The 18,441-nt window shown below is 41.2% G+C and overlaps 1 protein-coding gene across 5 annotated transcripts in view; it reads right to left on the bottom strand.

Annotated features, from left to right (window-relative positions):
* JAKMIP1 (janus kinase and microtubule interacting protein 1) overlaps nucleotides 1–18,441 on the bottom strand; it is a 250,316-nt gene that overhangs the window by 87,975 nt on the left and 143,900 nt on the right. For all 5 annotated transcript variants that reach the window (XM_054031023.1, XM_054031019.1, XM_054031022.1 and 2 more), the window contains 2 exons: nucleotides 7,291–7,500; nucleotides 6,660–6,779 (listed from right to left, as the gene is read on the bottom strand). In XM_054031023.1, the coding sequence (XP_053886998.1) occupies nucleotides 6,660–6,779; nucleotides 7,291–7,500 (330 nt within the window). The remainder of the gene's footprint in view (nucleotides 1–6,659; nucleotides 6,780–7,290; nucleotides 7,501–18,441) is intronic.

Below are 18,441 nucleotides of genomic sequence, written 5' to 3'. Positions count from 1 at the left end.
GGTTTTCAGTCTCCCTTCATTCATTTATTCATTCATTCATAAAGACTATTTTTCCGCTTACACACCACTGCTGAACTAAACTGTATGCATCTAAAAACTTATAGCCTTTGCTTGTCACCAAAGTGAAACTAACATGGAAGTCAACGCAGGTTTGAGTAAAAAAATCAATGGCAAGGATGCAGCACTTGCTATTAACAGAACTGAAAATACCCTCACTGCTAAGGCTGGTCTTTGCCATTATACATCATATTTTGTTGTTGGGAAGCACACAGATTTATATAGTTTATCTCTTGATAAACTGTAAATCTTATTATGCATGTGCTTCCAGTGAATTATTAGCCCTTTTCCTAGAGAAGGGAAAATAATAGTTACCTTTCACCCATTTAAATATCCTTTATTAGAAATATACCACACTCCCTTATTTTAAGGAAATTATACCTAATGTGTAATTAGCACAATCAGGGAGTCAGCCACAGGGCACAGATTCAATCTCAGGGTTCTGCTGACATTTTCAGCTGCTCAATTTTGTTCCCCTATTTTTATGATGTCAGACAATCGTCTCAAGTAAATTACTGCCCTTTCCCCAATTTGTGGTATTCAGTATTTTACTAGTTTTATCTCCATAGTCCTTGAACTGTTCTGTTTCCATATTTTTATCATCAAAAAGACTTTAATATGCACTGGGCTTTAACTGAAACTTCAGGAAGATAAAATTTTTCTTAAAGATTTGTTTCATCTTGGGAAGGATATACATTTTTGTCATAAGAATTCAAGTACAGCAGTTTACAAAGTGCCTCTTCATATGGCAAAGCCTGCTTTACTTTTTTAAAAACATATTGATGATGCCTTCACTCCAGGCATCCAGAAGAGTATTTGATTGAGTTATACATGCCCCACATCCTACTTTAATGTAACAGGCCCCAAAGATTTCAGTGTGCAGTATTTTAGCATTTCTTAAGGGTGTGAAGGAAGGTAAATAGCACGTTCAGGGAAGTGATCCAGTTACTAAATAACCTTTTCCTCTCAATAGCACACCAGATAAAAGAAGAGCTAGAGCAAAACAGTAAGATAGTCAAGAGCACAAAGGATAGTCAAGAGCACAAAGGATATTCAGTATTGAAGAGTAATATTAGGAAAATTACTTACAGCAAAACACCACCTTATCCAGGTCAGCCACGCCTGCCCTTATGCTAACACACATGAACCATTAAGGATCATGCAATATGATCCTAAAAATACTACAAGGGTGCTAGGAACAATTTGTATAGTGGAGGTGCTGAGAGCCACTGAACCAAACTGTGAACCCTGTATATGATGGAAAACACTTCAAGCCAGGGGGTATGGCAGCACCCCCAGTACTCCTAGTTCCAGCACCTATGAAAGAATATAGGAAATTATTTGAAGAGAAAAGCTATAGGAGAAGGGCATGATATTTCTCTCACTTACTCCAGTTTTTATACTAGGGTAGTGCCATTAATAGCATTAGTCCTGATTTGCACCAACACTAAAGTGTCTAGTTTCTTTAAGCAGCCTATTGATTATCCTTATTGAAGAAGCAGAAGACAAGGAATTCATCACTGCTCTGTTCCAATATGTATTCTTTTAGAATATGTATAAGAAATGGCTATTTACTGTAATTGTGATTCTTCGAAAGTAGGTGTGCATGTGTCCAGTCCGCCAGAGAAAGAGACTTTTGCCTAGCAGTACCCATAGAGGGGCAGTGCTCGCGCCTCATGGCTGTGGCCCCTCCTCTGGCTATATGAGGCACTGCCCCAACCCCCCTCAGTTCCTTTGCACAGATATCCATGAGAGGAGACTCCAATGCAGAGGGGACAGTGAGTGGGTCATGGAATACACATCTGCGTCACATCTTAAAGAACCACAATTACAGTAAGTAACCATTTCTTCTTCTTTGAGTAGATACAGAGATGTATTCCACTTAGGTGATTCACAAGCAGTACCCCAATCCAGAGATGGGGCTCGGAGTCTACTGGAACAGGGATTGCAGGACTGCCCTTCCAAGGCCTAGGTCCACATCTCTCTGGAGCCACCCTTCAGTAACCAGTCATTGAGGTATGAGTGGATTCCTTCGCTCCTGAGATATGCCACGAACAATGCCATGCATTTGGTGAAGACTCGGAGGGGGTAGAAGAGAGATCAAATGGGAGAACCATGTACTGAAAGCAGCATTCTACCACAAAACAAAGACACCTTCATGTGGCAATTCTGCTGAGTCACAGGAAGTAGGCACCTGAAGGACCAGAGCAGTGAACCAGCCATTCTGAGACAGTGCTGGGAGGATAGCCAGAATAGTAACCATGCAGAATCTCAGGTACTTGATGAATTTGTTGAGGCCATGAAGCTCAAGAATGGGTCTCATCCTGCCCTTGGATTTTGGTATCAGGAAGTACTGGGAGGAGAAGCTGGGGCCCCAGTGTTCCTGCAGGAGCTCCTCCACTACTTCCAATGTTAGCACAGAGTTGACCTATTTGATGAGCAGCGTCTTGTGAGAGGGGTCCTTGAAGAAAGACAGTGTGGGTGTGTGTGTGGGTGGGAAGGGGCGTGGAGAAGAACTGGACTGGATTGCTAGGATCCAGCTGTCGGAAGTAATCAAATCCCAAGCATTATAAAAACAGGCCAGCCTTTTCCCAAAGCCATAGGGGGGATAAAGAGGACAGAGTAATGACTGGACCAGTGCTCTGGACTAAGGAGTCAAAATGGGTGCTTAGCAGGCCTGAACCTGACTGCTTTCTCTTTATCCCTCTTTGTAGGGTAGTCCCACTGTTTCAGGGGGGAAGATTGAATAAAAGGAATGCTGCAGGCAGTATTGCTGCTGTACCCCATAATGGTATCTTTGCACAGAAGGCATGTACACTCCCAAGGCCTCAAGGTAGCCTTGGAATCCTTAAAGAAATGCAAAGTATCATCAGTCTTGTCCAAGAACTAGACCTGGTTGTCAAAGGGCAAGTCTTCAATGGCTTGCGGGACGTCCAAAGTGATCCCACAGTTTTGAAACCACGAAGCCCTCCTCATAGTTACCACTGAGGCCATCACCCTGGCCCAGGTGTCTGCAAAGTCAAGGGTGGACTTCAGGGTCATTTTGCTGCAAAGCAGCCTCCATAACAAACTCATGAAATTCCTCATGCTAGACGTCAGGGCAGGCAACTAGTCCTCAGATTTAGATATGGCTGACCAATTGAGGAAATTATACTTGGACAGCAAAGCTTGTTGAGTCACGATCCTCATCTGAAGGGACAAGGAGGTATAGATCTTTCTGCCCAGAAATTCCAACTGCTTGGAGTTTCTGTCCTTGGTGGTAGATGTGAACCTATCCTGCTGGGCCCTGACATTTACTACCATTACAACCAGGGAATTCATGACTGAGTGGAAATAGAACCCTTCATATTCCTGCATAGGAACAAAATAGTGCTTTTCCACGCACTTAACCACTGGTGGTACTGAGGCGGTGGACTCACGCCAGCTCAAGGGGTTCATCTTTAATCAGGAGGGCCACTCTCCCAGGGACAGCAGGCTGCAAAATGTCTAGCAGTTTGAGTGTGTTCTCCTGGAGAAACTTCACATTGATGCTGAGGGATGAGACTATGTGGCATAAAAGATCCTGGTATGCTTTAAAGTCCACAACTGGCTCTTGCTCCCAGGAAGAAGCACCCAGGAGGGAGAACTCTGGTGACTCTGCAGGGAAGAAGACAATCAATGCTTGGGCTTTTGGCTAATGCGCAGTCACCCCCATCAACCTGACGGGTGACTTTGGCTTAGATTGGGACAAGGAGCAGGATCTCCGCAAGCAAGTAGTAACCCACTGAGTCCAAGGAGGCCACTAATATGGGGAGAACATTGGTGGTCAGTAGGGGCCGGGCCAGGGACCTCTGCCCCAGCCATGGGGCATGTGCCAACCCTGGTCCATATTGATCCACTGGCCCTTGGAGCTTGTCAGAGGATGCGAAGTGGGAAGATGATGACCCTGACTGGGATTCATGAGAACCCTGGGATCTCGGGGCCAAGGCAGAGTGATGCCCGAGGGAGCCAACAGGCAGTCCAATTCATCTGACGTCCAGAATGAGGCAGGAATTGGTGCCCCCTGATGATGGAGGTACCATTGGTACTGAGCATGCTGGTGCCACAGACAGTTGGAGTCTCGGTGCAAACAGCAGTACCAAAGCACCCAAGTGGGTCACGGGGGGAGAAAGCCACCGTGGGAGCCTCTGCAGCGTCATATGCAGCAGGGCTGGAGAGGGTCCCCCATACCAACACACATGAGGATTCAGTGGCTCGCTCCATCAGAGGGGCTACAGATTTTCCCTGCCCTTGGCACTTCAAAGATATATCTACTATGACAGAGCCAAGACAAAACTGGCACCGTTGCTTGCAAACAGAATGACCAGTCACTGGGGGAAAGACAGAGTTGCCCGGGGGGAGAGGGGGGAAGCAAGTGGGGCAATTTGCCCCAGGCCCCGGGCCCTGCAGGGGCCCCCATGAGAATATAGTATTCTATAGTATTGCAACTTTTTTTTATGGAAGGGGCCCCCAAAATTGCTTTGCCCCAAGCCCCCTGAATCCTCTGGGCGGCCCTGGGGAAAGAAAAAAGAGTACTGGATTTTACTAGATAATATTTTAGTTATGGTAGGTAAGTCAGTATTTGAAGACAGGTATTTCGTTACTCAAGAATAAATAAAGGAAGACAAAACCTTCATATTGTTTCACAAATGAACTCTTCTGAAGTTTTCATAGAATCATAGAATATCAGGGTTGGAAGGGACCTCAGGAGGTCATCTAGTCCAACCCCCTGCTCAAAGCAGGACCAATCCCCACACACAGATTTTTGCCCCAGATCCCTAACTGGCCCCCTCAAGGATTGAACTCTCAACCCTGGGTTTAGCAGGCCAATACTCAAACCCCTGAGCTATCCCTCCCCCTATGTAAATTAAGTCAAGGTATCATAGCTCAATTAAGTCCATTCATCACAAAGCAGAGCCTTTCAATACCAAAACAATAGCCTAAAACTGATAAACCAGTAAGGTGATTTGAAAACCTCGTACAATATCCACACCAGTCAAATACTGTACAAATCACATGAAGAGCATGTTACATTTACCATGCCAGAAACCAGGTGTCAATTTAGAAACAAACACACAGCTCCAGTGGTGTTGGAACAATTTGTATAGCAGGGATGCTGAGAGCCATTGAACAAAACTGTAAACCCTGTATATAATGGAAACCACTTCAAGCCATGGGGTGCTGCAGCACCCTCCGCACCCCTGGTTCCTGCACCCCTGCATAGCTCATGTTATGGAACATTCTAAACTTAACCAGAGTGAATGAATTATCCTTTGCTACTGCCAAGACATACAGGTGGGATTTTCAAAAGTTCTCAGTGTTGTCATAACGCTGCTTCCATTGCAATCAATGAGAGTTTTACCATTAACTTTAATAAGAGCAGAGTTAGACCAACACTGAATGCTTTTGAAAATTGCACCCTAACTATCCAAGAAAATATATTTATTAAATGCTCCTCATTTCCTTCCATTTCTAAGTTGCTATCTCTCACCCACAATACCTCCTCTTATTTCAAGAGTTTCCCTGGAGATTAGGCAATGGTAGATTTTTCCATTAGAAAAACAAGCTTTGTAGCTCTTAGACAGCGTAAGAAGTTCACAAAACAATGGTGGCATTGTCAAGTTTCATTACTTCAAAGAGTAATACAATAAATTAGTTACATAGATTACATACATGTCATGGTGCAGTATATTACCAAATGCTGCATGCAAGCTACCACTCATAATTTGGTGCCCCCTTTGTGTGAACTATTTGTAGAGAGTTCTGAAGAAGATGAAAAGGAGGATGAATCATTTCTAACCCTTTTCCAAAGTTGAGTTTCTTATGTTAAATTTCCTTCTCTTTGAAAAAGGAAAGTGACTTTTACATGGAATGACAGCCTGGAGGACAACAGATTTAGCTCTGAACCCTGCAAATGCTCCATCCTTGTGCCCAAATGAACCATTCAGTGAAAAGGAAAAGCACCCAGAAAATAGCATACTACTGTTCTCTCTCTACACCAGCAGTTTCAAAGTCCTGGCTGATTAGCTACTATGGTGTTAGACACCTTAGAAATAGGAGATAGAAAAAAATATTCCTGGGAAAGACGTGTGGAAGAAAGAAATGGTGAATTCGCATGGAAATTATTTAATTATTATTTATTAATTAGTTAATTCTTTAAACATCTTAACTTCAGTGAATGACCTCTATAGAGGTCATGTTTGGGTGTAAAGGGACACAGTTTCTTCTTAGAATATATACATATTAAGTAAAACTAAAAAGCAATAAAGACAATGATTAATATTTTTAAAATCAGTTCTTAAGGGACCTTGTAAGAATCAAAGGAAAGAAAATAGAGAATATCTGAGTCAAGCTACTTGCAAAGAATGCCTGTGATGAAGGGACATACAACAAAGGGACAAGAAATAAGGGAAAGTAAATCAACCAAATAGGAACATTTAAAAAAATCTTTAAGTTCTACAATATTTCAGTTGGTTAGCAACAGAGACAAATAAGTTAAACTCTGCCTGAAAACACAACTTCTCTGAGTACCATTATGATATTATCCTGCAAGTCACCATCTGTGTTATTACTAATTATTTTACCAGTTCATTTCTTTCATCTGCTAAAAGGGTATTTCTGTCTTCCAGCTTCCGTATTACAGCATTCAGTTCAGCGATTTTTAGTTGAAATCTCCGTATGTCTCGTTCATCCATATGCTGTTCCTTTAAAAACATACAAACCAAAAAGGGTTTTTTTTCCTTTCAAATATTCATTTACTACACAGAAACATGTACTTAGATTATAGCAGGCAGAGTTTGCATTCAGTGTATGCATACACCATGAATACTATTGTTGTTGTATAGAATAGTTCATATTCATAAAATAAATGTCTGAAGGAAACAAATGGTTCATCATTGCAACTGGAGAAACGCACTTAATCAGTCATCAATTACAAGTAATAACCTCACATTGTGGCCACATTTACCAGTTTAAATGGTCTAAATTCAAATGTTTTAAACATTCTTCAAAATTCAAGAGCCAAGTGAAGTTTTTAATACTCAAAAAAGTGGAGTTACTTTTACCGCAACAATGCAACATACAGTGCTGTTACCAGTGCAATGCTCCTTTGGCAAGAATTAAACATAACTCACAATTCTGTGTTTTCAGAGCATCTGGAAATGCTGTGAAAGCGGATACAATAACTGACCTATGAAGACGATCTGCTTCTCTTACCGGGCTTCCCATCATTTCAGTGATATCCCCTATTCCAGCAGGAAGTTCCTTCTTGGGGCTACCATGGTACCGTTCTGCCTCCTTTACTTGGACAAGCTGTTCATCCAAAGCTTCTTTCTGAAGCAGCAGCTTTTGTGCATGGCCTGCCTGGACACCAAGATCTTTTTCCAAAGCCAAAATCACTCTGTCTTTGCCTTTTATCTCATCCATCTGCAAGGGAACAGAGCAAGAGAGAAACTTCTGTAACATCTCCATGTATTTACAACAAGCACAAAAGAAAGTTCTGCTCTCAAAACTACAGTGGCCACCTAATTGTGACTCTTTAAAATCAAGCTGCATCTCCCTGAAATAAACATTCTTTTTCCTGCAGAAGACATCAGTCTTCCATTTGCTGAGGCCCCAATCCAATGCCCATTGAAATCAATGATTACTTCAATAGAGGTTGGAGTAGGCCCTATGTAACAAAGTCCTGGGAACTAATAAATGAGCCAGCACTCTGATCACTTAGGCACCAATCAGCTCCCCTGGCGAAGGCTGATTGGGGATATGCAACTAATTAGCTGATCAGGCTAGTGAACCAATTAGCCAGCAGATGAGAAGTATAAAAGAAGACCCAGGAAGGCAGTGAGGGGGGAGGACCTAGGCTAGTTGAGCCTAGTATGCACTGAGTTCTCAAGGAAGGGAGATGCCTGTTCCTGGTTGGTCCAGTAGGAAAGAGCCAGAAACCTTGCAAATACTTTGCTGCACAAGACTGTATTGGAGATGGGAATATAAATAAGTTCATATAATTTGCCACCTACTGATGGAGTCTGAAAGGTTTCTGGGGCTTGTCCTATTATGCCCTACATGAGGTAGGTATAAAACAAAGAAAAAATGCTCTCTATTTGAGGATGCATAATTTCTCTGGACAAAAAAAGAACCTTTCTTCACTATATTCTGGGAAAGATATTCACCTATGGGGCAGAGGGCCAGGAGGAAGCCAATGTACCATTTAAATCCCAACTAAGCCTTATTTTGGGGCTTAAGTGATACATCAGCCTCCTGCTGCCCCCCGTCTAAGAGTGAATTTCAGACATGACGATTCTTTCCACAGACAAATGCTGTTAAACCAAAATGCGTACATTTAATCCAAGATTTGGAAACATACCTAACTACTTTTCTTCTTGCTCCTTGTGATAAGATTAAAACATAGATTAGTCTTTGCATAGTATGAAAAAGGAAATGTTTTATATCACAGCACTCTGAGTGGGTGAGACACTATTTCAGCATGGTAGGGAGAAACGTTTCCCTAAATCCTATCTTTGTTTACCCAAATGTGTTGCTCACGCATCTCAAAACTACACAGAGCATATTACCAGCAGTAAACTACTGTAGCGTTCACTGGATGTGCCCTGCACAGCATCAGCAAAATTGACTTTGATAATATTCCAAACACTAGGGGAAGTGGCAATCTACACTAGTTACTATAGAAACAGAGTTCTTAACATGTACAATAACAATGTACCATATATTTATTGGGAATGTGCTACATGCTTTCTTTTTCAGTTTACTGCCTCATTTCCTTCCTCCCTTCAAATGTAAATCCATGGGATCATTAAAAAACCCAAAATTAAATCCATTAAGTCATATCATATGTAACATATTCCTTATCCCAATCCTACATTAAGAGTGCATTAACCTTAAACAGTCAAGTGCTCAAAGTAAGGAAATGCCAGAATTAAGGTTGTCCTTGCAATTGTAACTCTGGTGCCTTGTATGTTTGCATTGCAATAAATTCTTTATTACATGATCACAGACTATTTGTTTTGATTCTTGCCTTACTCAGTTCCAGTGAATGAGGCAAGACTATGCACTGACTCAGGCTGGTACCTTGCTTCAGACACTGCAGAAGTTGGACCCTGTGAAGCAAATGGAGGCATGATCCACAGTAAGAGGAAGGACAAGCTTATTGTTAAGAAACTGGACCGGTCTCAGAAGAGCTGGATTCTACCACCACCTCTGCCACAGATTTCCTAAAGGACTCTGGGTAAGTCACTTAATTGTTCCGTGCCTCAGTTTACCCACCTCACTAAATGTATGAGCACAAATTAATTAATGTTTGTGTGGTTCTCAGCTATTCTGGTGATGAGTGGAAAAAGGAAGGGTTCTCAAAAAAGAAAAAAATCGTATTCATGGAACGATTTGTATGATGTGTACTCTTTGAAGCAGGGCGACAATGAACAACAATAAAAAATATTTAACAGCTGCCTCATTCACAAAGCACCATCCATCAAGTGCACTGAACCAGGCAGGGGTCCTCTGGGAAAATAATATCTGATCATGGAACTAAACACTGTGGGCAAAATTCTGCTGTCAGTTACACAGGTGCTGTTCCCATTGAACCCAATGAGAGCCACTCCCACGCAACCGAAAACAGAATCAGGCCCCGTAACATAATGCATATGCATGAGGAGGAAGAATTAAAGTTGCATGGAAAGCCTTAATTTTAGCAATGGCTATCTTCTGGGCGCTTCACTTTACAACTCTAATGTTCTTTTAATTTAAACATTAAATGGAATTTCGTAGTTGTGAAAAGAAAAATGAAGAGACATTTCGGCATGTGTTGCTATTTGCTAAACAGCAGCAGAATGCTCTGTTCGATGCAATACGTACAATCATTGAGGAAGAAACTCAAGCCCTGGTCTTTTTCCATGTACAACTTCACAAATCATATTCCACAAGCCCATGAGGTTCCAGGAAGCAATAGAAGTTTTGGGTGTGTGGCGAGGGGCCAGCAGGAGGGGTGTTAAGCAGAAAAACTGCTTTCCTCCAGCCACCTCTTTTGCCATGCTTAAAAACAATCTATTTTGGTGAAACTTTCAAGCAAAAATAATCACATTTCAGTCAAAAAAGTTAAACTTCAGTAAAGTTATAAGAAACTGAAATGACCCCTTTGAGCGGAAATGTATGGACAACCTATTTTCACACACACACACACACACACACACACACACACACACCTATACATACTGTAATGCACGTTTCATTACAGCCACAAAGAGACAGAAGAGGAAGTTTTTAAGCAAGCTTGCACAGTTAATTCAATTCATAAAGATAAACAGAACAGCGGCACAGTTGCAGTTAGACACCCATCTGTCTTATGTTGCTATGAGCAACAGTATCTCCATGTTGAAAAAGAAACATATCTGAGGATGGAATAATGGAAGTGAAACTATTGTTATCTTGGAAGGTTTTAGACAGACAAATTGGATCTTTTAATGGTGAAGGAATATTGTGTCTCTTTATTGGGTGAATCTATATTAAGAAAAACATTTAAATATGTATTTTGTATCCAACTCTCCTCTCTTGGATCCTTTCATTTCTATCTTTACTAAGAGAGAGTTATGAAATATCTGATGCAGTATAGTCTTTAATGACAGAGTTTAATCCTATTTCAGCAGTTTAGGTCAAAATTCAATTCCCCCCTTTCCTCAAATGAAGAGTTTGACCTTTGATCTGTCCAACATAACTAATGCAATCTAACTGCTTCCTCACTTTCACAGCCTCAACCTGCCCCCACGCCCCCGTCTCAACGATTTCTGCTTTCCTTTCACCCTGATGAAAAAAGCAGCAGACTTCTCCATTTTTACTTGTCTCCCCATTATATACATAGACTAATGCATTGCCATGGGGACTACTGTACATTCAGTCTAAGATAACTTTTTCTTCAAAAGGCTATAGGCTAAGTGTTGCCCTCTGACATTGCATATAGTAGTCCAGATCTTGGCCACATGAGCACACATACAAGTCATGTACAAGTATATACTTAGCATAAATTAGACCAATCATCTAGCTACGTTGACATAAGTCAGCTGATAAAAGCCTCTGGGAGCCCAAACTGTATCCATCAATCAGTTTGGCTTAGGTGTGGCCTTGACACTCCCATCAGCAGAGGGCTGGGCATGCCATGAGATGGTCGAGTTCAGGATCCTTACACAAGGAAGAAAGGAGAGCAGCAGAATACGGACCCTGGACTTCAGAAAAGCAGACTTTGACTCCCTCAGGGAACAGATGGGCAGGATCCCCTGGGAGAATAACATGAAGGGCAAAGGGGTCCAGGAGAGCTGGCTGTATTTTAAAGAATCCTTATTGAGGTTGCAGGAACAAACCATCCCGATGTGTTGAAAGAATAGTAAATATGGCAGGCGACCAGCTTGGCTAAGCAGTGAAATCCTTGCTGATCTTAAACGCAAAAAAGAAGCTTACAAGAAGTGGAAGATTGGACAAATGACCAGGAAGGAGTATAAAAATATTGCTCAGGCATGCAGGAGTGAAATCAGGAAGGCCAAATCACACTTGGAGTTGCAGTTAGCAAGAGATGTTAAGAGTAACAAGAAGGGTTTCTTCAGGTATGTTAGCAACAAGAAGAAAATCAAGGAAAGTGTGGGCCCCTTACTGAATGAGGGAGGCAACCTAGTAACCGAGGATGTGGAAAAAGCTAAGGTACTCAATGATTTTTTTGCCTCTGTCTTCACGAACAAGGTCAGCTCCCAGATTGCTGCACTGGGCAGTACAGTATGGGGAGAAGGTGGCCAGCCCTCTGTGGAGAAAGAAGTGGTTCGGGACTATTTAGAAAAACTGGACGTGCACAAGTCCATGGGGCCGGATGCGCTGCATCCGAGGGTGCTAAAGGAGTTGGCGGGTGAGATTGCAGAGCCATTAGCCATTATTTTTGAAAACTCATGGCGATCGGGGGAGGTCCCAGATGACTGGAAAAAGGCTAATGTAGTGCCCATCTTTAAAAAAGGGAAGGAGGAGGATCCGGGGAACTACAGGCCAGTCAGCCTCACCTCAGTCCCTGGAAAAATCATGGAGCAGGTCCTCAAGGAATCAATTATGAAACATTTAGAGGAGAGGAAAGTGATCAGGAACAGTCAGCATGGATTCACGAAGGGGAAGTCGTGCCTGACTAACCTAATTGCCTTCTATGATGAGATAACTGGCTCTGTGGATGAGGGGAAAGCAGTAGATGTGTTATTCCTTGACTTTAGCAAAGCTTTTGATACGGTCTCCCACAGTATTCTTGCCGCCAAGTTAAAGAAGTATGGGCTGGATGAATGGACTGTAAGGTGGATAGAAACCTGGCTAAATCGTTGGGCTCAACGGGTAGTGATCAATGGCTCCATGTCTAGTTGGCAGCTGGTTTCAAGCGGAGTGCCCCAAGGGTCGGTCCTGGGGCCGGTTTTGTTTAATATCTTTATTAATGATCTGGAGGATGGTGTGGACTGCACTCTCAGCAAGTTTGCAGATGACACTAAACTAGGAGGAGTGGTAGATACACTAGAGGGTAGGGATCGGATACAGAGGGACCTAGACAAATTAGAGGACTGGGCCGAAAAAAACCTGATGAGGTTCAACAAGGACAAGTGCAGAGTCCTGCACTTAGGACGGAAGAATCCCATGCACTGCTACAGACTAGGGACCGAATGGCTAGGTAGCAGTTCTGCAGAAAAGGACCTAGGGGTCACAGTGGACGAGAAGCTGGATATGAGTCAACAGTGTGCTCTTGTTGCCAAGAAGGCTAACGGCATTTTGGGCTGTATAAGTAGGGGCATTGCCAGCAGATCGAGGAACGTGATCGTTCCCCTTTATTCGACATTGGTGAGGCCTCATCTGGAATACTGTGTCCAGTTTTGGGCCCCACACTACAAGAAGGATGTGGAAAAATTGGAAAGAGTCCAACGGAGGGCAACAAAAATGATTAGGGGTCTGGAGCACATGACTTATGAGGAGAGGCTGAGGGAACTGGGATTGTTTAGTCTCCAGAAGAGAAGAATGAGGGGGGATTTGATAGCAGCCTTCAACTACCTGAAGGGGGGTTCCAAAGAGGCTGGAGCTCGGCTGTTCTCAGTGGTGGCAGATGACAGAACAAGGAGCAATGGTCTCAAGTTGCAGTGGGGGGAGGTCCAGGTTGGATATTAGGAAAAACTATTTCACTAAGAGGGTGGTGAAACACTGGAATGCGTTACCTAGGGAGGTGGTGGAGTCTCCTTCCTTGGAGGTTTTTAAGGCCCGGCTTGACAAAGTCCTGGCTGGGATGATTTAGTTGGGAATTGGTCCTGCTTTGAGCAGGGGGTTGGACTAGATGACCTCTTGAGGTCCCTTCCAACTCTGATATTCTATGAACTCTATACCACTGGAGGATCCCCTTTTGCACAGGAGTGGTCTTGCCAGAGCTGGTCACACTGAATTTACAGGCAGCAGGTGCTGGCAGCGTGGTGCAGGTTTCATTTAATAGGAAAAAAAGAACATGTTCCAATATTAAAGTGACTTAACCATAATGAATTAATCTCTTTGGATACTTTGTTAGGTACTATGCTAATTAAATACAAAAGCATTTTGACAAAGTGCCTGATTCTAATCTCACTTATACCTTACATGAGTGTAACACTATTCACTTTAATAGACTTACTCCTGGTTTATGCTGGGGCAAATAAGTAAGCATCATCTCTCCTCCCCACAAGAAAAACCCTGCAATGCTTAAGCATTTGAGCCACAATCTGTGGTTCCATTACAGTAACATTCATTCACCAGAACGGATTCTGAATTTGGTTGCATTACATGACTGACAAGATTCTTTCCAAACTGGGTAGTTAGGTTTTGAGCTCAAAAAGACATTTTTTTCAGTTTGGCAGATCAAGAATGATGCCTGCAACAAAGCCACATAACAGGATGATATAGGCACTCACCATTGCTCACATTCTAATGGCATTCAAAGGCTTTAGACTATTCTAATCTTTTCGTTTACACAACAGTGTATAGTGCACTTGCACATAACAGATGTAGGCAGGGAAGAGGTGGGGCGTCATCAGATTCAAACTGGTTTGAAGTTACTCATTTTGATTATAACTATAATCTATTACACGCCCTGACCCCCAAAGTAGTGTTATGGGGAAAAGAGGGGTCACCCACCAGTGGCTACAGAGGTATATCAGTGCAAAATCACAGCATAGGGTATTCCAATGTAATTTTAGAGTAAATCCTGTGCAGTTGGTTAAAATTACAGTTTTCTAAAATATCATTTCCAATTTATATTTAAAGGATGTTTGTTGCATTGTCAAATGGTTATTGTTAAATATAGCAATTACTTTTATCATTTTGGTGAGGAGATGCCATTAGTAGTCTGTGTCAACATCAAAACCGGCTTTCTAAGAACAGGTATTTTCCCCCAACCACTGGGAGAAACAACCAGAAATGAATGTTTCGACAATATTCATCTTTCAAACATGAATGAGACTCAATACAACCATGCTGAAGAAGATCTCCTTTGGCAAATATCTCATACTTGCATGGCTAACAATAAGATTAAGAAAGAGATCCTTAAAAGAGGAACTTTAGCCTCTCATAAAGTTGAAAGACAAAATTACCAGGGAATCAAAAGCTAGATTTATCAAGACAGTGACATGCTCAGTTTTTCAAAGTGGAAAAAGCCAGCTGCTGCACTGCCAAGTATAGCATCTTCCTCTCTACTCATCCATCTCAAAGCAATCTCCAAGCCAACTGTAGAACAGAATATACAGTGCTTTTCCCAGAAGCCAAATGTTTCTCTACATTACATCCTTGAGATTAAGAATAAGGATACTCTGACAGTGAGATGGATTAGTTGCTGGATGAGACTACCGAAGAAGGGAGGTGGATTTCAGATAAAACATTTAAAGGAGGAATTAATAAAGAACAGTGTCTTTTATGTTGCAAGGGAACAGCTTAGAGGACCTAAATTGTGTCTCTCAGTTCTGCCATCTATTATTCTATAAATACTAGTTGTGAACACAAAATATGGAGTGGGGAAGTGAACTGGGCAATGACTGTAGAAACAGACATTCTCTACAGTAAATGTATTTTAAGTATGCTTTGTTGCTAATACAAATAAGAGCATCTAATGCCAAGATCTAGGAACAGTAAAAAATGGACAGTAACATTTTTAAAAGTGCCCAAAAGTCCCTTTGTGACTTGAATGCCAAGTCATGCAGTGCTTTAAAATTTTTTTAACCAACATTTTACTATCATCCCCCCTCTTTTTTTAAGATGGGATATACGCTCTTATGCTTTAAGAGTATACATGCTGACATGTTTTGTAGAAACTTCCCTATGAGCAGGTTATTCCACAAGTGTTCATTACAAGGATTCTTGCATACTTCTCTGAAGCAACCGGTACTGGCAACTGTCAGAAACAGGATATTGACTAAAAGATGGACCACTGTTCCAACATATTATGGCAATTCTTATGTTCACTGAGAAAGATATTCAAAGTTAGGGAAACCCAAACTACAACTGATCATGGCAGGGAAAAATGAAATGAGGTAGGAAGAACAACTGAAACTTTTAAAACTAAGAGTTTTCTATCTAGATTCCCTGGCTTAAAATACTTCATTCTAAGGACTTCATTCATTACTTCATTCATTTTTGTTAAGAAAGAAGTATAAAGAATTACATACTTTGTAAAGAGATATGAAAGATGAGTCACCTTTCAGGCCTGCCAGCCTTGACAGTGTTATGTGTGAATGCTAAGAATAAAACAAGGGATACTTAAGTCAGAATATAGGAGCTTGCAACTGGATCTGCTGGGTTCATGTAAAAAATGTCATGGTGGAATGTTTTATCCTTTAGCTTCTGGGCTGAAGGGTAAAAATCTTCAGAATGTTTAGACAACTAGTAATTGCAACAATGAAATGCCGAATGAGGAAGTAAGGTCTTTGCAGAAGGTTAAGTTTATCCTTGGAATGTAACTGTGAGAAGGTCTCTGGAACAGATGGCAAGATCCACAGCAGAAGGCTACCACTTGGCATTAGCAGCTGTGCATGAGAGAGAGACGTACATGTTTAAGGGAAAGACTCTGAAAAGTACACCAGGGACTCCACTCTGCTCAGCCCTGCATGACTGCATAAATTGGGGTGGATCCTGGGAGCATCTCCTTTCAAAACTCCCTTGTACTCCTGTACAGGGGCAAGGCATAATAGTAGCCCTTGCACTGAGAGGGACCAAGAATCTTGAGTGCAGACTGTTGCTTCAGAGAGAGGAGAATGCCAAGAGGAGCCCCTTCCCTGCTCTTCAAAGGCAGTGGTGCAGGCTGCATTCAGGATTTGTGTGCATAGTGCATCTTGTCAAAAGGTGATGCAGTGGCTGATGACCCCTTATACTCCTGGAGTTTTTACAGGAACAAGGTGCCGCTATACCACCATCAGTGTGGGCAGTACCTTAAAGGTGCAATTTAACACATGTAATGTGAAGATGCTGGGCTTCCTAAAATTAGGAGACTGGAGTATTTTCTTAGAAGGTGATTAGGATGAAACACAACATTTGTTTCTGGTGGAGAGTTAATCTTTTGCTAGTGGTGTTTTTGTGTTATTTTGTTTTTACATGAAAGATAGTTACCTGAGAGATCTGAAGGGGAAAAGATTTCTCTGAACACATTGTATCAATCTACAAGAGTTTTATCCCTTTAAGAAACTGGATAGAACACAAAAGTTTCTAAACTGATTCTGATTACCTGTGCAACAGATACGCATGTTATTATTCTGAGTTGTTACAGACAAACACAGTAGTCTCTGTTAGAGCTGTGTGGAGAATGGCAGTTCCATTTCAGGAAGGATTTTGAGATTTTGAAATTTAGCTTCATTACAAAATGTAATGAAAACTGAAAATATTGAAATTCGCCGCAGAGGAAAATTCCAAATTTTTATTTATTTGTTTCAAGTAATTGAAAGGTTTCATTTTGACAAAATTCAAAAGCTTCACTTCAATTTATACTTTTTATATGTACAAGTTTGTATTATAATGTATAATAGAATACAAACTAAAAAAATAAAAACAAAGTCATTTCAAAATACAAATTTGAAATTTTTTGTTCTGACAATGTAAAAAAGGGATGTTGCAACATTGTTGGAACTTTTTTCCTCCTCTTTCATCTAAATGAAATTCCAGAAAAATCTACCTGATTTTGCAATGCATTTCAATTTTGACAAAACTACATATTCTGATGCAGTAAAGTTCTGTCAAAGTTTCTCTGGCCAGTTCTACTCTCTGTGAAGGCACTGAAGCTATTAATTTAGATTATATATCTTCTTGTTTGTCGGAAAACATACAATTGGGGAATATAAAAATAAGATTAAAGGATCTGAAGTGGAAGTTCTTCCTAATTCATATAATTACGTCTTTTGGACTTGGAGGTAATAAGGATATTTAATAATTGTCCATCTAGCTTCAAAGGCACACAGCTGATCAATGCTGCTCTTGAAAAGAAGCTATTTCTGCTCTGATTCAGTTAACAGCAGCAAGGATTTTTTTTTTCCTTACTGGGATAAAGGTGAAGTAATATCACATTACAGTTCAACCAATGTTGTGAGGTTATCACAATATATGGTTATACAGTAGCAACAAACAATCCTAATTCATTTCATGTTCAATATTCCAATCTTTGTTAATATGGGCTTGATCCTGTGTCCAATGAAGTTAACAGGAGCTTTGCTATTAATTCAATGCATGGAAAAATCAAGCCCTGTGGGCCCAACCTTACTCTCACAAAAATCAATGAGAGTCTTTCCATTTACTTTAAGCAGAGCTGTTTTCGGGACTTGATAACACTGCTCTACAGCCAAAATGCTTCTGAAATAAATGTAGTCAAACTTTACTAATTCTGGGTCACTGAGAACGAAAATGATGCTTAAAATTGTTGATTGGCTCTAGTTTTCAAGATATGCTATTGGGTCAGTATATATGACCCTTGACTTGGGAATGGCAGAGGATAAGTGAGTTATAAAGGGAAGGGATCTCAATTTAAACCAGAAACTACTAAAATACATCTTTGACTGGATCTATGAATAAATCTATGACTGGGTTTGGACAGTACTTTCTTTTTAGGCAAAACAATGAATGATGTAATCTGAAGCTGGTATTGCGTCATGCATGATATGAACTGCATCATGTTATTCCTAGAAGTCGTGGATGATGCAATCATAACGAAGCTTACATCACTCTGCTGAACAAATTGCCCTATATCAGCTCTAGAAATCATACAGTGTTGTGCTCTCTTATTTGTCAGTGTTTGATTTTGCAAAGGGACACATTTCTGTTTAGCCAAAGTGAGCAGAGATGCCTCGTACTTGTGTGAACAGT

Source organism: Malaclemys terrapin, chromosome 5, assembly GCF_027887155.1.
Source record: "Malaclemys terrapin pileata isolate rMalTer1 chromosome 5, rMalTer1.hap1, whole genome shotgun sequence".
Taxonomy (NCBI): domain Eukaryota; kingdom Metazoa; phylum Chordata; order Testudines; family Emydidae; genus Malaclemys; species Malaclemys terrapin.
This window is presented reverse-complemented; position numbering and strand designations above follow the sequence as displayed.